The sequence below is a fragment of the Pipistrellus kuhlii genome, unplaced genomic scaffold, assembly GCF_014108245.1.
Source record: "Pipistrellus kuhlii isolate mPipKuh1 unplaced genomic scaffold, mPipKuh1.p scaffold_m20_p_33, whole genome shotgun sequence".
Classification (NCBI taxonomy): Eukaryota; Metazoa; Chordata; class Mammalia; order Chiroptera; family Vespertilionidae; genus Pipistrellus; species Pipistrellus kuhlii.
Window position 1 is genome coordinate 4467792 of NW_023425533.1, and position 17336 is coordinate 4485127.

At 45.1% G+C, this 17336-nt stretch overlaps 1 protein-coding gene across 2 annotated transcripts in view; it reads left to right on the forward strand.

Moving 5' to 3' along the window:
• Nucleotides 1–16983, forward strand: part of FRMPD3 (FERM and PDZ domain containing 3) — a 119494-nt gene extending 102511 nt beyond the window's left edge. For both annotated transcript variants that reach the window (XM_036460760.2, XM_045570470.1), the window contains 2 exons: nt 10427–11248; nt 12990–16983. In XM_036460760.2, coding sequence (XP_036316653.1) covers nt 10427–11248; nt 12990–16114 — 3947 coding nt within the window. In that variant the 3' untranslated portion in view covers nt 16115–16983. The remainder of the gene's footprint in view (nt 1–10426; nt 11249–12989) is intronic.
• The last annotated feature ends 353 nt before the right edge of the window (nt 16984–17336 follow it).

A 17336-nucleotide genomic window follows, 5' to 3' on the forward strand; every position in this document is an offset into this window, starting at 1 on the left:
CTGATGATCCGGGATGAAATGTTCTATAAATGTCAATTATATTCATTTGTTCTAGTGTTTCATTTAAGGCCAATATTTCTTTATTGATTTTCTGTTTGGTTGATCTCTCTAGAGCTGTCAATGGAGTGTTAAGTTCCATATATATATATATATTTTTTTTTTTTTTAAAGAAATGTTATATTTTCTTGATGCAGTGTGCCTTTTATCATTATAAAGTTCCATCTTATCCACAGACATAGAATCATGGAACAGAATGTCTAATCTCAGAGGGAAGGTAGGGGTGGATGGGTGGATGGGTGGGAAGAAATCAACCAAAGAATTTATATGCATATATGTATAACCAATGGACACAGACAATAGGGTGGTGGAGGCCTGAGGCATGAGGTAGGGGTGGGCTATAAGGATCAATGGAAGAAAAAGGGGGACATATAAAATATTTTCAACAATAAAGATTTAAAAAAAAAAAAAAAAGGGCAGGAACCAGCCCTAGCTGGTTTTGCTCAGTGGGTAGAGCATGAGCCTGTGGACTAAAGGGTCCCAGGTTCGATTCCAGCCAAGGGCACATGGTAGGGTTGCAGGCTTGATCCCTCCAGTAGGGGCTATGCAGGAGGCAGCCCATCAATGATTCTCTCTCATCGTTGATGTTTCTATCTCTCCCTTCCTCTCTGAAATCAATAAAAAATATTTTTTAAAGCAGGAACAGGAAAAAAATTAAGTCTCCATCTTTGTCACTTGTTATCTTTAATATCTTTAAATCTATTTTGTCAGATATAAGTATGCCTACACCTGCTTTTCTGTGGATGTTATTTGCTTTAAGAATCATTTGCCAGCCTTTTCTTTTGAATCTACCCTTGTCTTTGCAGCTCAGATGTGTCTCTTGTAGGGAGCATGTGGTTGGGTTCTGTTTTTTGAACCACTCCACTATTTTGTGCCTCTTTATTGGAGAATTCAGGCCATTTACATTTAGGGTTATTGTGATATATAAAGATTTCCTAAAGCCATTTTATCTTTGTTTTCTGGTAGCTCTATGCCTCCATTGGTTCTTTTCATTTGTTCTGTCTGTTGTGTTGGTTTGTTTTGGTGCTATTCCATACTTCTTTTCTCTGTTCCCCCCCCCCTTTTTTTTTAAGTGATGTGTCCTCATTTGGGGATTTTTGTGTATGGTTATTAGGTTTATAAAAAGTAAACCTGCATATATGTCTTTTTTTTTTTTTTTTTTGAGTGCATCTGATCTTCATCCTCCTTTGCCAGTTCAGTCCTATCTTACTCATAGTGTTGTGACCTTATTTATGTTCTTTGTTTCAAGGAGAATATGTCCTTTGAGTATTTTCTGCAATAGAGATTTTCTGGTGATAAAACCCCTCTGCTTCTGTATGTCTGGGAGCATCTTTATTTCTACTTTATATTTAAAGGATAATTTTGCTGTACATATTATTTGTGGCTGGTAAATTTTCTATTTTAGACATTTGAATATATGGTTCCACTCTCTTTTGACTTGTAGAGTTTCTGCTGAGAAGTTGGATGAATTCTGATGATATTTTTCTTTGCAGATCTTTTCCTTTTCTCTGGCTGCTTTGAAAATGCTTTCTTTGTCATTAATTTTTGAAAGCTTTCATACCAATTGACTTGGAGAAGGCCTCTTTGTATTGAAGTAACTAGGTGCTCTGTTTGCTTATTTGATACGAGGATCTAGTTCTTTCCATAGGTTTGAGAAGTTCTCATCCACTATTTGTTTGAATAGGCTCTCTGTTCCCTGTTCCATCTCTTGTTCCTCTGGAATACCTATAATTCTAATGTTGCTTATTTCTGATGGAATCTGATAGTTTTCGTATGGCTCTTTAATTTTTCTTTATGCTCCAGACTGGTCTCTCTCTTCTTTCCTCTATATCATTTCTAGACTCCTATCTTCAATATCACTAATTCTTTCCTCCATCTGATTGGTTCTGTTTTCTCTGCTCAGTAGTTCACTCTTAATATCCTTAATTGCATGCTTTGTTTCCAGGATTTTTGAATGGTTCTTTTTTTTAAGTTTCAGTCTTTTTGGTAATATACTTGGTTTTGTTCATTTGTTTCTTTACTGAGTACACTGAATTGCCTGTCTGTATTTTCTCACATCTCATTGAGTATTTTTCACAACTGCAACTTTGAAATCTCTGTCATTTTTATCACATATTTCCATATGTTCCAGTTTGCTTTCTGTGGATTTTTCATTTTCTTTATGGTCATCCTTGTTACTGTGGTTATTCATGGTATTTTCTGTTTTCCTTTGCCTACTCATTTATCGCCCTATAAATATGGCTGATAGAAGCTTTGTCTGCAAAGGTTTTTCTATTTTTTAGTGGATGACACTGAATCACAAGATTTTTTTCCTCTGTGATCCAGTCTTGAACCTCTGCAGCTTGGTAAGACAATACAGCCATGCTGCTTGGGAGGGTGGGGTTTGTTTTGCCCTCACCATAACGGTGACCCCTAACCTCCATAGGGTTGTACCCCAAGTACCCCTCCTGGGGATCATTGACAGAGGGAAACAGCAGTTGTACTGCAACAGTTTTCTTGGTTTAAAGATAATATGCTCCTGGATCCAATTTCAAGGGCAACAAGAGATGAGTTTTGGGAGTCCAAATGGTATCAGGGTTCTGTGATTCCATTTCTTTGAATTATCACCACCCTAACAACAGTGGAGAGCCACTCAGGAGAATCTGGTGCTCTGGTAGGCATCTGCTGACTCAGACACTGTTTGCACCCTTGCCACTTTCCTTGCTGCTACCACCCCCTCCACATCTTTCTGTTCCTCCAGGCCAAAGGAAACATCTGCTGGTGCTGGCTTTCTCCCCTTTTCCTGCCAAGCCATGAGCTCCTGCCTGCAGGGCTTTGTCTGCAGGCTGGTTGTACTTCCCCTTTTATCTCCCCATTAATTCCTGGGTGCCCACTTTTAGATGTTTCAATGTATGGATCTCTCAGTGTGTGTATGTGTGTGTGTGTGTGTGTGTGTGTGTGTGTGTGTGTGTGTTAACCAGGGATTTTTTTTTTGTTTTGTTATATTATCATTAGTTAACTTGTTGAAATTTCAGGGGGAGAGGGCAAGGTGTACTGTCATGCCACCATTCCTTTGATGTCACTCGCTTTATCTTTTCTATTATATCCTTTGAACTGGGTGTGAAGTGTATCTCACTTGATTTGCATCATGTCTGATAATGTTGAACATCTTTGCATGTGCTCATTGGCCATTTGTATATCTTCTTTGAAGATATATCTATTCTAATCCTTTGCCAATTTTTAAATTGGGCTATTTGAACATAACATAAAGATTTCTTTCTGGACTTTCAATTCTATTCCAGTGATTCATATGTCTATTCTTATGCTAGTACCACCCTATCTTGATTACTGTTGCTTTGTAGTAAGCTTTGAAATAAAGAACAGTGAATCCTCCTACTTCGTTCTTTTTAAAGTTTGTTTTGTTTATTCTGGATCCCTTGTGATTCAATATGAATTTTTTAATTACCTTGTCAATTTCTACAGTCAGAGGTGATTCTGATAGGAGTGTATTGAATCTGTAAATCAATTTGGGAAGTATTATCATCTTAACATTATTAAATTTTCCAACTCATGATCATAGAATGTCTTTCCATTTATTTAAATCTTATTTAATTTCATTTTTAAATGTATCTTTGTTGTTGAAAGTATTATAGGTATCCCCATTGTTTGTTTTCCCATTGACCGCCCCCCTCCACCCCATATTTACCCCTCCCAGGGTTTCACCACTATTTAATTTCTTTCACAAATTTGTTTTTAGTTTCCAGTATATAAGTCTAGCCCTTCTTTTGTTAAATGTATGCCTAAATATTTTATTCTTTTTGGTGCTATTATAAATAAAATCATTTCCAGCCCTAGCTGGTTTAGCTCATTTGATAGAGCATCAGCTTGCCAAACCAGGTTCAATTCCAGTCAAAGGCACGGACCTTGGTTGCAAGTTCCTCCCTGGACCAGTCCTTGGTGGAGTACATGCAGGAGACAACCAATCAATGTGTTTCTCTCATCCCTCTCTCTTTCTTTTCTATCTTTCCCTCTCTCTTCCACTCTCCCTAAAAATCAAAATCAAAATATCCTCAGGTGAGGATTAATTTTTTTTAAATAGAATCATTTCCTAAATTCATTATCAGATTGTTCGTTTCAAGTGTATAAAAATACAATTGATTTTTGTATGTTAATCTTTTATCCTGCAAACTTGCTGAACTTGTTTATTTCTAGTAGTTTATTATTAGGAATTGCTTACTTTTTAAATATACAAAATCATCACATTTGGAAATAGAGATACTTTTCCTCCTTCCTTTCCAATTTGGATACTTTATTTTTATTTTTTTTAAATAAATCTTTATTGTTCAGATTACTACAAATGTGATCCTCTTCCCCCACTCAATTGCTCCCCTTCACCAGGTTCCCACCCCACCCTCTGTCCTTTCCCCATCCCCCATTGTCCTCATCCATAGGTGCACAGTTTTTGTTCAGTCTCTTCCCACACCCCCACTCCCCTTTTCCCCGAGAATCGTCAGTTCACTCCCCTTCCATACCTCTGATTCTATTATATTCACCAGTTAATATTGTTCATCAGATTTTTTAATTCCCTTGGTTTTTAGATTCACTTGTTGATAGTTACGTATTTGTTGATCATAATTTTTATCTTTATCTTCTTCCTCTTCCTAAATAACCCCCTTCAGCAATTCATATAATTCTGGTTTGGTGGTGATGAACTCCTTTAGCTTTTTTGTGTGTGTGTGAAGCTCTTTATCTGTCCTTTGATTCTGAGTGATAGCTTTGCTGGGTAGATTATTTTTGGCTGTAGGTTCTTGCTATTCATCACCTTGAATATTTCTTGCCATTCCCGTCTGGCCTGCATGGTTTCTGTTGAGAAATCAGCTGACAATCGTATGGGTGCTCCTTTATAGGTAACTACCTGCTTTGCTCTTGCTGCTTTTAATATTCTCTCTTTGTCTTTTGCTCTTGGAATTTTAATTATGATGTGTCTTGGTGTGGTCCTCTTTGGATTTCTTTTGTTTGGGGTTCTGTGGGCTTCCTGGACTTGTTAGTCTATTTCTTTCACCAGGTGGGGGAAGTTTTCTGTCACTATTTCTTCCAATATTCTTTCAATATCTTGCTCTCTCTCTTCTTCTGGAATCCCCATAATTCTGATGTTGGTTTGCTTGAAATTGTCCCAGAGGTTTCTTACACTATCTTCAACTTTCTGGATTCTCTTATCTTCTCCCTTCTGCAGAGGAGTGTCCTCTAGCTCTTTGTGTTCTAAATCTTTGTCTTGATTCTTGCAATCTTCCAGTCTGTTTTTAGGACTTTATATAATATTTTTTATTTCAGACAATGTTTTCTTCATTTCTAGTTGATCTCTTATTATTTCTAGTTGCTCCCTTTTCATATCCTCATAGGTCTCATTTGTTTTATCGGCCTTTTTTAGGATATTGTTGAATAACCTTATAACTGTAGTTTTGAACTCAATGTCCAATCTTTTCTTTTCCTCCATCTCCTTCCTTTGTGTCCTTCTTCTTGTCTGCATTTTAGTTGTTTCCCTGATTTGATGGAATAGCTTTGTGTGCTAGGTGTTCTGGTAGAGCCCAGTAGCACAGCCTTTCCAGTTACCTGCGGTGGACAGTCTTGGTGTAGCCCTTTGTGAGCTGTGTGTGCAGTCTTGTTGTTAAGCCTTGCTTATTATTGGTATCACTGGGAAGCGTTGATCTCCAAGCCAATTGGCTGTGAGGATCAGCAGTGTCTCTGCTTGGATAGGGCGGGGTCTCGGGGTGGCGCAGACAATCTTTAGTTCCCTGTCAGTCTCGCCTTAGAAAAGTCCTGTTCATGGAGAGTTTCGAAAGATTGGTTGCAGGCGCACGCACCTCTTTGGTAAAGGCACAGACAAGCTTTGGATTCCAGCCAGTCCCTCCTTAGAGAAAGCCAGCCTCTGGGAGAGCTTCTGTGCTCAGCCACAGATGGGGCGGAGTCTCGGGTTGGTGCAGACAAGCTTTGTTTTCCCTTTGGCTCCTCCCCAAGTCCCACAGTAATGGCCTCTGGCTTCACACACCTCCAAGAGATCTCTGCCTGCTGCCTGACAGTCTGGCCTCTCCCTGTCTGGGGCCATCTATCAGAGCTATAGGGTGATTCTATTTTCCTCTCGAACAAGAAAGCCAGCCTCGCGTTAGCTGTTCTCCCTCTCTGCACGCCAGGAGTAAGCCAGTAGCGAACTCAGGCTGGCCCACCCTCTCTGCATGCCGGGAGTAAGCCAGCAGCAATCAAGGTCTGGCCCTTCCTCTCTGCCTGCAGGGCGTAAGCCGGTGCCTTTTAGCGCACTTAGTTCTCCGTACCTTCACAGTTCTTGAGGTTCAGTGTACCTTCTCTCTCCTTCCCAGATGGCAGAGCCTCCTCTCAGCTAGCTGTCGGGCGCTTCAGGGCAATGCCTCCCCTGTTTTTCAGTTCTAAATTCAAATTTGTTGTGGTAGGCTGCATTTGGGTGTCTACCCTATGCCGCCATCTTGGTGCTATATGAATTTGGATACTTTATATTTCAATTTACTGTCTAATAGTCTCTGTTAGAGCTTTGAGTACAGTGTTGAATAGAAATGGTCAGAACAAAAATTCTGGACTTTTTCCTTATCTTGGGGGAAAAGCTTTCAGTCTTTGACCGCCCAATATGATATTAACTCTGTTTTTCATAATAACCTTTATCATATTGAGGAAGTTCCCTTTCATTTCTAAATTATTGAATTTTATCATGAGAGGGTGGTAACTTTTGTCAAAGATTTTTCTGTGTCCATTGAGATGATCATATGTTTTGTCCTCTAGTCTATTAACATGGTATATTGCATTAATTGATTTTTGGATGTTAAACCAACTTTGCATTTCTGAAATAAATACCAATTGGTTATGGTGTAAAATTCTTTTGATATGTTGTTGGATTCAAATGTCTACTATTTTGTTGAGGAGTATCTATATTCATAATAAATATTGCTCTGTAGTTTTCTTGTGGTGTCTTTGTCTGGTTTTGGTATCCAGGTAATACTGGCCTCATGGAATGAGTTTAGAAGTGTTCCCTCCTATCCTATTCTATTTTTGGAAGAGTTTAGCATAAATCCTTCCTTGAGCATTTGGAAAAATTCACCAGTAAAGTCATCTAGGCCTGACATTTATTTATTTATTTATTTATTTATTTATTTATTTATTTATGTATGTATGTATGTATGTATGTATATTTTTTTGTTGAGAGAGGAGGAATTTTTTTTCTAATATATTTTTTTACTCATTCCAGAGAGGAAAGAGAAATAGAAACATCAATGATGAGAGAGAATATCAGTTCCTTCCTGTGTGTCCCCTACTAGAGATCAAGCCCATAACCTGGGCATGTGCCCTTGACTGGAATCGAACCCTTCAGTCCATAGGCCTATGCTATATCCATTGAGCAAAATGAGCTAGGGCGAGAGGAGGAATTTTTAATTACTAATTCTTTTCCAGTTATTGGCCTATTAATACTTTCTATTTTTTTCAGTCAGTTTTGATAGTTTCTATATGTCTACGAATTTGTTCATTTCATCTAGGTTACCTAATTTTTTGGCATAAACTTATTAATGATTTTTCCTTATAATCAATTCTGTATCTATAGTCAGTAGCAATGGCCCTTGTCTTTTTTGTGATGTTACTAATTTGAAACTTCTCTCTTTTTTTTCTTTTTCTTTTTTTGGCTTGGGCTCTACAGCTAATGTGTGTCAGTTTCATTGACCTTTTCAAAGAACCAACCTTTAGTTTCATTGATTATCTCTTATTTTTCTATACTCTATACACTACTATTTCTTTTCTTCTAGTCCCTTTGTGTTTAGTTTGCTCTCCTTTTTCAAACCTGTTAAGGTGGAAGGTTGAGTTATTGATGTGCAATCTTTCTTTTTTTTTAATGTAGGCACTTACATTTATAATTATCTCTAAACACTAATTTAGAGAGATCCCATAAGTTTTAGTGTGTTGTATCATCATTTTACTTGACCTCAAAATATTTTCTAACCTTGAACCATTAGTTATTTAGCAATGTTATTTTCCACATGAATCTGAATGTTATAAATTTTCTTCTGTTATTTATTTCTAATTTAATTGTTGTGCTTAAAAATACATATTTGGTATGATTTCATTCCTTTTAAATTTACTGAGGCTTGCCGGGACTGGTTTGGCTCAGTGGATAGAGCGTCGGCCTGCGGACTGAAGGATCCCAGGTTCGATTCCGGTCAAGGGCATGTACCGTGGTTGTGGGCACATCCCCAGTAGGGGGTGTGCAGGAGGCAGCTGATTGATGATTCTCTCTCATCGATGTTTCTAGCTCTCTATCCCTCTCTCTTTCTCTCTGTGAAAAATCAATAAAAATATATTTTAAAAAATTACTGAGGTTTATTTTATGACCTAAATGTGGTCTATTCTGGAGAAGATTTTATGTACACTGAGAAGAATATATATTCTGCTGCTATTAGGTAGCGTGTTCTATAGATTATAGATTTATTAGAGGTGCACACAATTCATGCACGGGTAGGGCCCTAGGCCTTGCCAGCCATCAGGTCCAATCAGGACCTTCCAGCTGCCAGACAAATCCTTCCTTTGTTCCATGAAGCCTCATGGTGGTCAGCACACATCATAACAAGCAACCAAACTCCCGGTCTCCCAGTCAAACTCCTAAGGGGACACTTTGCATGCTAGCCTTTTATATACATAGATAGTGTTGCTCAGGTCCTCTATTTCCTTGGTGATTTTCTGCTTGCTTATTCTTTCCATTTTTGAAAGTGGGGTGTTAAAGTCTTCAACTATTGCTTTTGGCTTATATATTTCTCCTTTTGATTCAGTCAGCTTTTGCTTCATGTATTTTGGGGCTCTATTGTTAAGTGCCAGCACTGTGCTTTTGTGGTGGCTGTAAGCTCTAGTAAAAAGCTAACACCTTGACCCTATCAAATTGGAATTTAAAGGGCATTTAAAATTTTGTTTTCCAACATCTTGATCACCATGATAAACTGTGGGGTAGTTAAAAGCAAGGGGTTTGTGGTCCTTCAGACCTGGGCTCAAATCCAGACTGCCATTTATGACTCATGTGACCTTGGGTAAATTACATAACCAACTGGATTAGTTTCCTCTGTAAAATTGGGATAGTAATAGCACCTACATCATTGAGTTGTTATGAGTATTAAATGGAATAATGTCTGATGACCTTACCCTAAATTAGTACTTGCTTGATACCTGTCTGATAGCAAAGTGATTTGGCATTGTCTGAGTATATTTTCAGATATCATGGGGAGGGGCCCTCAAAACAGACTAAGAGTGAGACAGATGAAGCATTTGATATAGGTGATCCTCAGAGGCACAGACCTACCATTATTAAAAACTGTTGCCCTGCCCAGTGTGGTTCAGTGGTTAGAGTGTCAGCACATGAACCTATGGGTTTTAGGTTCAATTCCCGGTTAAAGGCACATACTTGGGTTACAGGTTTGGTCCCCAACCATGGTTGGGCACGTGTGGGAGGCAACAATCAGTGTGTCTTTCTCACATCAATGATTCTCTACTTCTCTCTCTCCCCTCCCTCCCTTCCACTCTCTCTAAAAATAATCAATGGAAAAAATATCCTTGGATGAGTATTAACAATCAATCAATCAATCAATCAATAAAAGCTGTTTAGCAGAACATTTTGCCACATGTATATGTAATGGATAGGCTGGCCCTATATGACTACAGAGTGATAATGATATTTGAGGAATTGTAACAATGTCCTTCCCACCCTTTCCCCCCTCCTATACAATCCCAGCATATCTCTTATAGGTTTTATACATTCAGATGCCCAGAATTCTAGATGTCAGTCCACTGACAGTCCTCTCTGAAAGGCAAAATCTCGGGCATTGTATTTAGCGTAGCCTGTTTTACACTTTCCCATAAGTAACTTGTCAGATTTATTTCCTTATGCTAGAAGACATTCAACATAATGCAAGAGTGACAGGGCACTGGAAGTTGGAAAGGCTCTGAAAAGGGTGAGAGCAGGGACAGTTTCAAGAATGATATAAAACAAATATCAGTTATTTAAGTATCCTTATAGGTGACTTTCAACCTATCCATGTAAGAGTCCAACTATGCCCAGATACCAAGGTGTTTACCCCTACCCCACCTCACCCCATGCCTTTTTCCATTTGAGAGGTGATGGGGCTATTAGCAACTCATTATACTCACTCTATGTTTAGGGCCAGCAGCAACATGGGCAGTTGACTCCCTTTCCCCTAATCCCTAGCAGCCAGGTGAGACTCTTTCTTAGTACCTGCCATTCAACTGTGCACAATAAACCCAGGCCAGAGACACCATGAGAACTCCTCCACAATCCTCATTACCAAGGCTCACCTGTTGATTCTCTTTCTGGGTTTAGATTACATGCACAGTGCCCATCGCCCTGTCACTGGGGGCCACCTGGGGAAAAAGGAGAGTAGTTATGTGGGCAGCGTGGGCACCAGCCCCAGGAAGTCGAGCTGCTGCACGCCCCCGCCTGCCGACTCTGAGCTTGTCAGCTTTTGCTACCTCCACATGCGGGAACAAAGGAAGGAGCAGGAAAGCCGGACAGATGTCAATGAAAATTTAATCTTCTTTGAGGAGACCAGGCCCCGGACCAAATCTGACCCCACTTCCAAAAGCTCTGGCCAAGGTTACAATGTGGTCCCTGATGACTTTGATGCAGCCAGTCTGGATCACGAGCCTTGTGCCAGTAGGGCCAGATCTTATACCTTGGACAATTCCCTTGGGACTGAAGCTCTGAATTTCTACTGTGACTCTTGCAAAACCAAACTTCAAGAGCAGCTGGGTCCTCGCAAAGGTGGGAGGCCTGGTTCCTCTCGTGATAATATAGTAGACCTGATGTCCCTACCACCTCCTGGGAGTGAAGAAGAAGAAGAGGAGGAAGATGAGAGTACATCCCTGTTGCCTGCCATTGCGGCCCCACCTCCTGGTTTCCGAGACAACAGTTCTGATGAGGATGACTCCAAGCGCCGGGCAGCCCAGAGCCAGGAACAAGGACGCCACCTGCGTGGACTCCTGTATGATGAGATTCCAGTGACATTGATTGACAGCATGCAGACCCGAACTGTCCGAGATCATGCTCAGGAGTTGGATGATGCACTAGTGTCCACTCTGCAGGCTCTAGAAGCCTTGGCAGCATCAGAGGATGGACCACACCCTCCACCCCCACAGGCTGCAGGTAACGGCCCATTCCTCCTCACTCTTGCCTCCCCTTCCAGGCAGGGCCAGCAGGTGATATTCTTCTTCCCAAGCAGAGATCAAAGTCACTGTGGTGTGTTAGGACAGTGAATGAGCCAGAGGCAGTTCAGATAGTGTTGGGGAGCAATGATGTTATGGCAGGGGTCTGCTGCTCAGCTCCAGCTAGAGCTCTGGCTCTTGCCATTCTATCTCTGGAAATGTCTTGTAGATGGACCCCAGGGATTGGGGCCATGCAAGCTATGGATCCAGGTTAGGATGGAGAATCAAAGCAAAATTGTCAGAGATATTCAAGACAGCCAAAGGACTTCCAGCATGCACATGGCTGGAACAAAAATCAAACGACGCAGTAACCACCTAGTGACCTGGGATTAGGGGAGCCAGGAGTCTTCACTGCTCAAAGCAGAGATCTTTATTCTGCCTAAGAGCATAGGCTCTCAATTAGATGCACTCAAGTTCTGTCTGCTTTACTCACTTTCAGTGTGACCTTGGCAAGGCACTTACCCTTTCTGAGCTTCACTTTTGTCATCTTAAATGGGTTTGATAACAATAGTCATAGCACATCGGGTTGTGAGGTTTAAATAAGATCATTCAAAGCACTTGAGCACTGCTTAGCGCGTAGGAAGGACTCAGTAAGTGGTAGCTATTATTATTAATTATTTTTTTTAAATACTTTTGTTGATTTCAGAAAGGAAGGGAAAGGGAAAGAAAGATAGAAACATCAATGATGAGAGAGAATCATTGATTATCTGCATCCTGCACACCCCTACTGGGGATGGAGCTGGCAACCTGGATATGTGCCCTTGGTGGGAATCAAACCCCAGGACTCTTTAGTCCGCAGGCCAATGCTCTATCCACTGAGCAAAAACCAGCTAGGGCTATTATTAATTATTATTTGTTGGGAAGATCATAGAACATGCATGTTATCTGTTCCATACACACATGTCCACTTTGCAGACAAACATACATGTCAGACATGCACCCATACATACTTCCATAAACATACAACTTAAAAAGAAGTGGTCAGTGATACAGTAACAGAAAAGGAATAAGGTGAAGTAAGGCACAGGAGAAAGCACATGAGGAGGGGGAAATGTTCACAAAGAGGGTGAAGAAGTTGGGGGTCAGAGGAAGCCTGCCTGACCAGAGAGAGTACCAACACCTGCCTTTTCTGTATTTGAGGGCAACCTTGGTGTCAGGCAGCTCCCGTTTATGGAGCTCTAAGCACTAGCTGCTCCAAAGCTAGGGGCCCATGTGGTAGCCAGAGGGAGGACAATCTTAGCTAAATGGCCTCAGCTGCAAGGACTCAGCTGGCAGGCTTGCCAGATGAGAGGGTCCAAATAGAGAGGGACCTGTCTTTGCCAGCCCTCTTCAGGACAATTAACAAAAATTTACTGGCTATAGAACCTAAAAATAGTGATGATTAGCATGTTGTTTTGCATGTGTTTTGCATGTTAATTTGCCATCAAAGTGCCCAGATCTTCTTTGTGCCTCTTTTGTTCTCTTTTGGATTCCAGCCTTTCATAACTCCTCCCCAGGTTGCCTCTTGTTGTCCCTTCCCCTCCACTCCTCCCACACTTAACTCTGCAGTCCCCCCAGGCTTGACTGGTTTTCCCCAATTTGCAGTACTGCTGCTAGCCTTGGCCCCCGTAAACTCTCTACAAATGATTGGGAGAGGACTTGATCTGAGTTAAGTGCAGCAAGCCCTCTCCCTGTTCCTCCAGGTCTGATTGTGCTGGCCACAATCACCCCTGAATCATCGCTGGATTCGGGCCATGAAACCAACTCTTCAGAGCTCACAGATATGTCGGAGATGATGTCTGCCATGAAGCAGCACCAGAACACCACCTACTTCCTGACCCAGCACCTCAACAAAGATAGTCTTCTGACCCGCAAGGACCTGCCTTTCCGGATCCAGAGCTGCGCAGCACAGGCTGTTCTCACAGCCCCTTACTCTCTTGGGCGCCCGGATCCCAACCCATCCCTCCAGCCAGCTGTCACAGGCCAGAGTCCTGGCCCCCTTGGCGCTCGGAGGAAGCTGCCCCAGCCAGAGGCTCAGTCACAGCTAGAGCGAACATATGCCCTGGCAGTGCACCCAGCACTGTCCCCACAGCTTAATGAACAGAAGAATCTGAGCCTGCTGTCCCCAGTTCCTGAGGACAAAGGGCCTGGCTACACTAAGGCAGGCCTAGAGATGTCACTGAGGGCGGCCACACCATCCCTCAGTGAAGACCAGGTCTCTGAATTAAGGGGGAACCTGCCAAAGGAGGTCAGGTTGAGCCCCAAGCTTATCCTGGACCCAAAGAGCAGTGTGACCCCAGCTATCATCTCAGCTGCCCTACAGCAGGTGGTTCACACTAAGAGCCTACCTGCCTCTGGCGGGGCCCTGGGGAACCCTGCCAGCAGTGGGGAAAGGAGGCTGGAGGCCAGCGTGGGGAAGCCGGAGGCCAGCTTGATGAGTGGCAGTGCCAATAAGAATCTTAAGTTCAAAATAAGCCCAGAGGTCTCTTCCAGCTCCAGAGTAACCACAGGTAGCCGGGCTGATAGCCTGCACCTCTCCCCACAAAAGGATAGGCTGCCTGTTCAAAGTTTCCCTCCCAAAAACTATCATTTGAGAGCGAGTCGGGAGTCAGTGGGCAAGCAAGCTACAGGAGAAGTAGCAGGCAAGGGTAGGCCAGAGGGTATTAAGCCTTCCCTGCATAAGCAGAGCACCATCTCCAGCCAAGGGGAGAAGGGGCAGCTGGAGAGCACGCCCCAAAGCAGCAAGCTTGAGGAGACCAGCCTGGTTTCCCGAGCTAGCTACCCAATTGCTCTGCAGAGTCCCAGCTGCCAATCTCAAGGCCACAGCCCCAGCTTTCAGCCACGAGGCCACAGCCCCAGCTTCCAATCGCGAGGCCACAGCCCCAGCTTCCAGCCACGAGGCCACAGCCCCAGCTTCCAATCGCGAGGCCACAGCCCCAGCTTCCAGCCACGAGGCCACAGCCCCAGCTTCCAATCGCGAGGCCACAGCCCCAGCTTCCAATCGAGAGGTCACAGCCCTATCAGCCTGTCCCGAGGCCAGAGCCCCAGCTGCCTTCCTCAAGGCCAGAGCCCACTGAGGCCCCAGGCTGCCAGCCGTCAGGTGAGCACCATGCCCTCTAGGAAGCTTGAAACAACCCTGGATGGAGCCCAAGTGACCTCCGAAGGCCCAACAAAGCCCAAATCATCTCGAGGTCCTTTCAGGCTACGCAACTTATTCTCTGCCACCTTCCCAACCCGCCAGAAGAAGGAAACCGATGAGCGGCAGGCCCAGCTGCAGAAGGTAAAGCAGTATGAGTTGGAGTTCCTTGAGGAACTTCTAAAGCCACCAAGCCAGGGGGAACTGCCAGGCACTGAATATCTCCAACCTCCAGCACCAGGCCGCTGCAGCTGCCAGCTACGCAGCAGCCCTATACAGCAGGGGCCTGGCATGTCCCGTGAGCAGAGACGCAGCTGTGATTGTAAACGCATCTGCCGCGGGGGTCGGCCACAGGCGCCCCAGACACCAGTGCCCAGCCTCCAAGGGAGGGAGAAAGACAAGGTCCTGCCTACCCAGAGGCAGCCAGAGGCTGGCCCAGACTTGAACCTTGGCAGTCCCACCAATGTCCGGCGCATCCGCTCCACCAGCATGGAATCCCGAGAGTGCCGATCAGACCCTGAGAGCGGTATTTCGTGCCTGAGCACATGTGCCTCGGGGGGAGAGTGTCTGGGAGCTCCCAACTATAGGAAACTTATGCGCCACTATAGCATCAGTGAGCCAGACCAGGGTGACAGGGCCTCGCTGACCTCGGATGTCTATCCACAGCCACCCCTGGGCATGCTGCCCAGGGAGGCCAGGGAGGTAGAGACAGGCCTCCCCCTAGGCTTGGGTCCCAAAAGCAGGCCTCTAGAGTCACCAACCCTAGGAGACCCTTCATATGTCCAAGTTGCTCCTGAGACCAAAGGCCCCAAACAGATGGCCGTGTTCTCACTGCCAGAAGAGGTGTACCGGAAGCCCGCTGAGTTGGACGAAGACAGTGAAAGCAGCAAGTGCTGCTCCATCCGCTACTGCTTCTACTACCGCAAGTGTGACATAGCTGATGATGCCAGTGATGGCAAGGATGAGCTCTCCTACTCCATCCCCATGAAGATCCTGCCCGGTATGAAGCTGGACGACAAGGTAGTGCCCGTAGTGAGCAGGACCCTGCAGGTGCTGGATGCTGCCACCTGCAGCAGCCCCGAGGCCTCCCGCACCCAGGAAATTGACCTGCGGGTATCCACCTTCGAGGGGAGCCTAGCCAAGATCAATGCCCTGCGGGCCCATGCCTATGGCCTGCCTGACGGCTTCCTGGCTGCACGGCTGGACACCAACGAGTTGCTGACAGTCCTGCGGCAATGTGTGGCCAGCCCCGAGGCCCGTGCTCCCAAGCCCTATGGCTCCCAGATCTCTGAGTACAAGCTGGAGCTGTTTCTCAAGTTCAAGGAGCTCCGGGCTTCCTGCCGCCGTGTAGCCAACGTGGACAAGAGCCCAACTCACATGCTGGCAGCCATCACGGGCAGCTTCCAGGTGCTGAGCAGCCTCATTGAGACCTTCGTGCGGCTGGTGTTCATTGTGCGCTCTGAGGCACAGCGCCAGGAACTGCTGGCCAAGGTAGAAGAGGTGGTAAGGAACTACACCTTCCTGCTGCGTGCTGCTGAGGAGTCCACCATTCGGAATCTGAACCACCAGCAGCAGCAACAGCAGCAGGCAGCAGCAGCTATGGGAGTAACCCCGGGGCATCCACCAGGATCCCCAACTTCGGCGACTGTTATGAGCACATTCACCCACCCCTTAAAAACCCTTCTTAAGTAGGGCGTCTGCCCAAGCCTCCCCCCTCCCCAACCTCAGACCCAGGTTTGAGCTTTGTGGTCCTTGCATCCGGTGATGAGTGTATGTGTCTGCTGGACCAGTCAGGGTCCAAGAGCCTTCAGTCTCCAGGGAGCAAACTCCTAGCATTGAGGCTGTCCCTGAGGTCTCCAGGCTGCTGCTGCCCTGGGTGTACTCACTCCTTCCCTGGCCTCTAGGCGTCACTGTGAGAGCCAAGACCCCTCGTCACTACGCCCACTGCAGAGCTGTATTTTATCTCTTCTCTAGGGCTGAGAGGTGACATCAGGCTCACTTCCTGCTCCATTTTTGACATAGGGAAGCCAGGGCCTGAAGGAGCCAGGCCAGATGGCCTTGAGCTCCTTCTGGCATCTGCTCCCCTCCAGGGAGCAATGGCAGTAGCAGCAGGCCACAGGGCCTAGTGGAGGGTAAAGAGCCCGCCCACCATGGGCTCACACTCACTTTGCCGAAGCCACCCCAGAGGGCTCACGCCCAGGTGGTAGTCCTCCAGAAAACAGCCACACAAGGCTGTTTGCAGCCAGCCCTGCAGGCTGGCAGGCTCGGGAGCCCTCACTCCCAGGCCTAGTAGCTCCACACCAGCCATCCCCAAAGTGCCCTGTCCCTCACTGGTGGGCAGGGCAGCTCAGTCCACTAGGGAGCAAGCATCTGGGATCACCCTACTCATTCTGGTTAAAGTACCTGGTGAAAATGTTTGCCCTGGGGAGACCCAGCGCAGGCCTCCGAGCTGGCCTGGCCCGGCATAGTACAGTGGCTGTAGCTGCAGGCATGCGGCTCCTCTCTCAAAATTTCTACTAGACAGGCTGTCCTTAGGAGTTCCACTTAGCTACAGATTGGGGGTGGGGGGTGGGGGGAGGGTGGGAAGGGGTTAGGGGATAGGGATGGGTGTTGATGACTATATCTTAAACTTCTGGAAGCTAGCGTGATATGTTAATCCTGAGTATATGCTTTTGGCTGTGTATTGACCCTGTGGATTTGTCTCTCTAAGAAAAGAAGCTGAGCGCCTTACCAAGTGCAGTCCTGCACCTCTCTCTCTCTCTCTCCGGAGTCATCTGGAAGGGAATTCACACTGTTTAGCATCCTCCTTGACACACATCTACTGCTGCGGTCACCGCCACCCCTACAACCTTCATGGGAGTGAAGACACGGAGTCCCTACTAATTGTCCCATTGTAGGGAACAAAGAAAGCCAA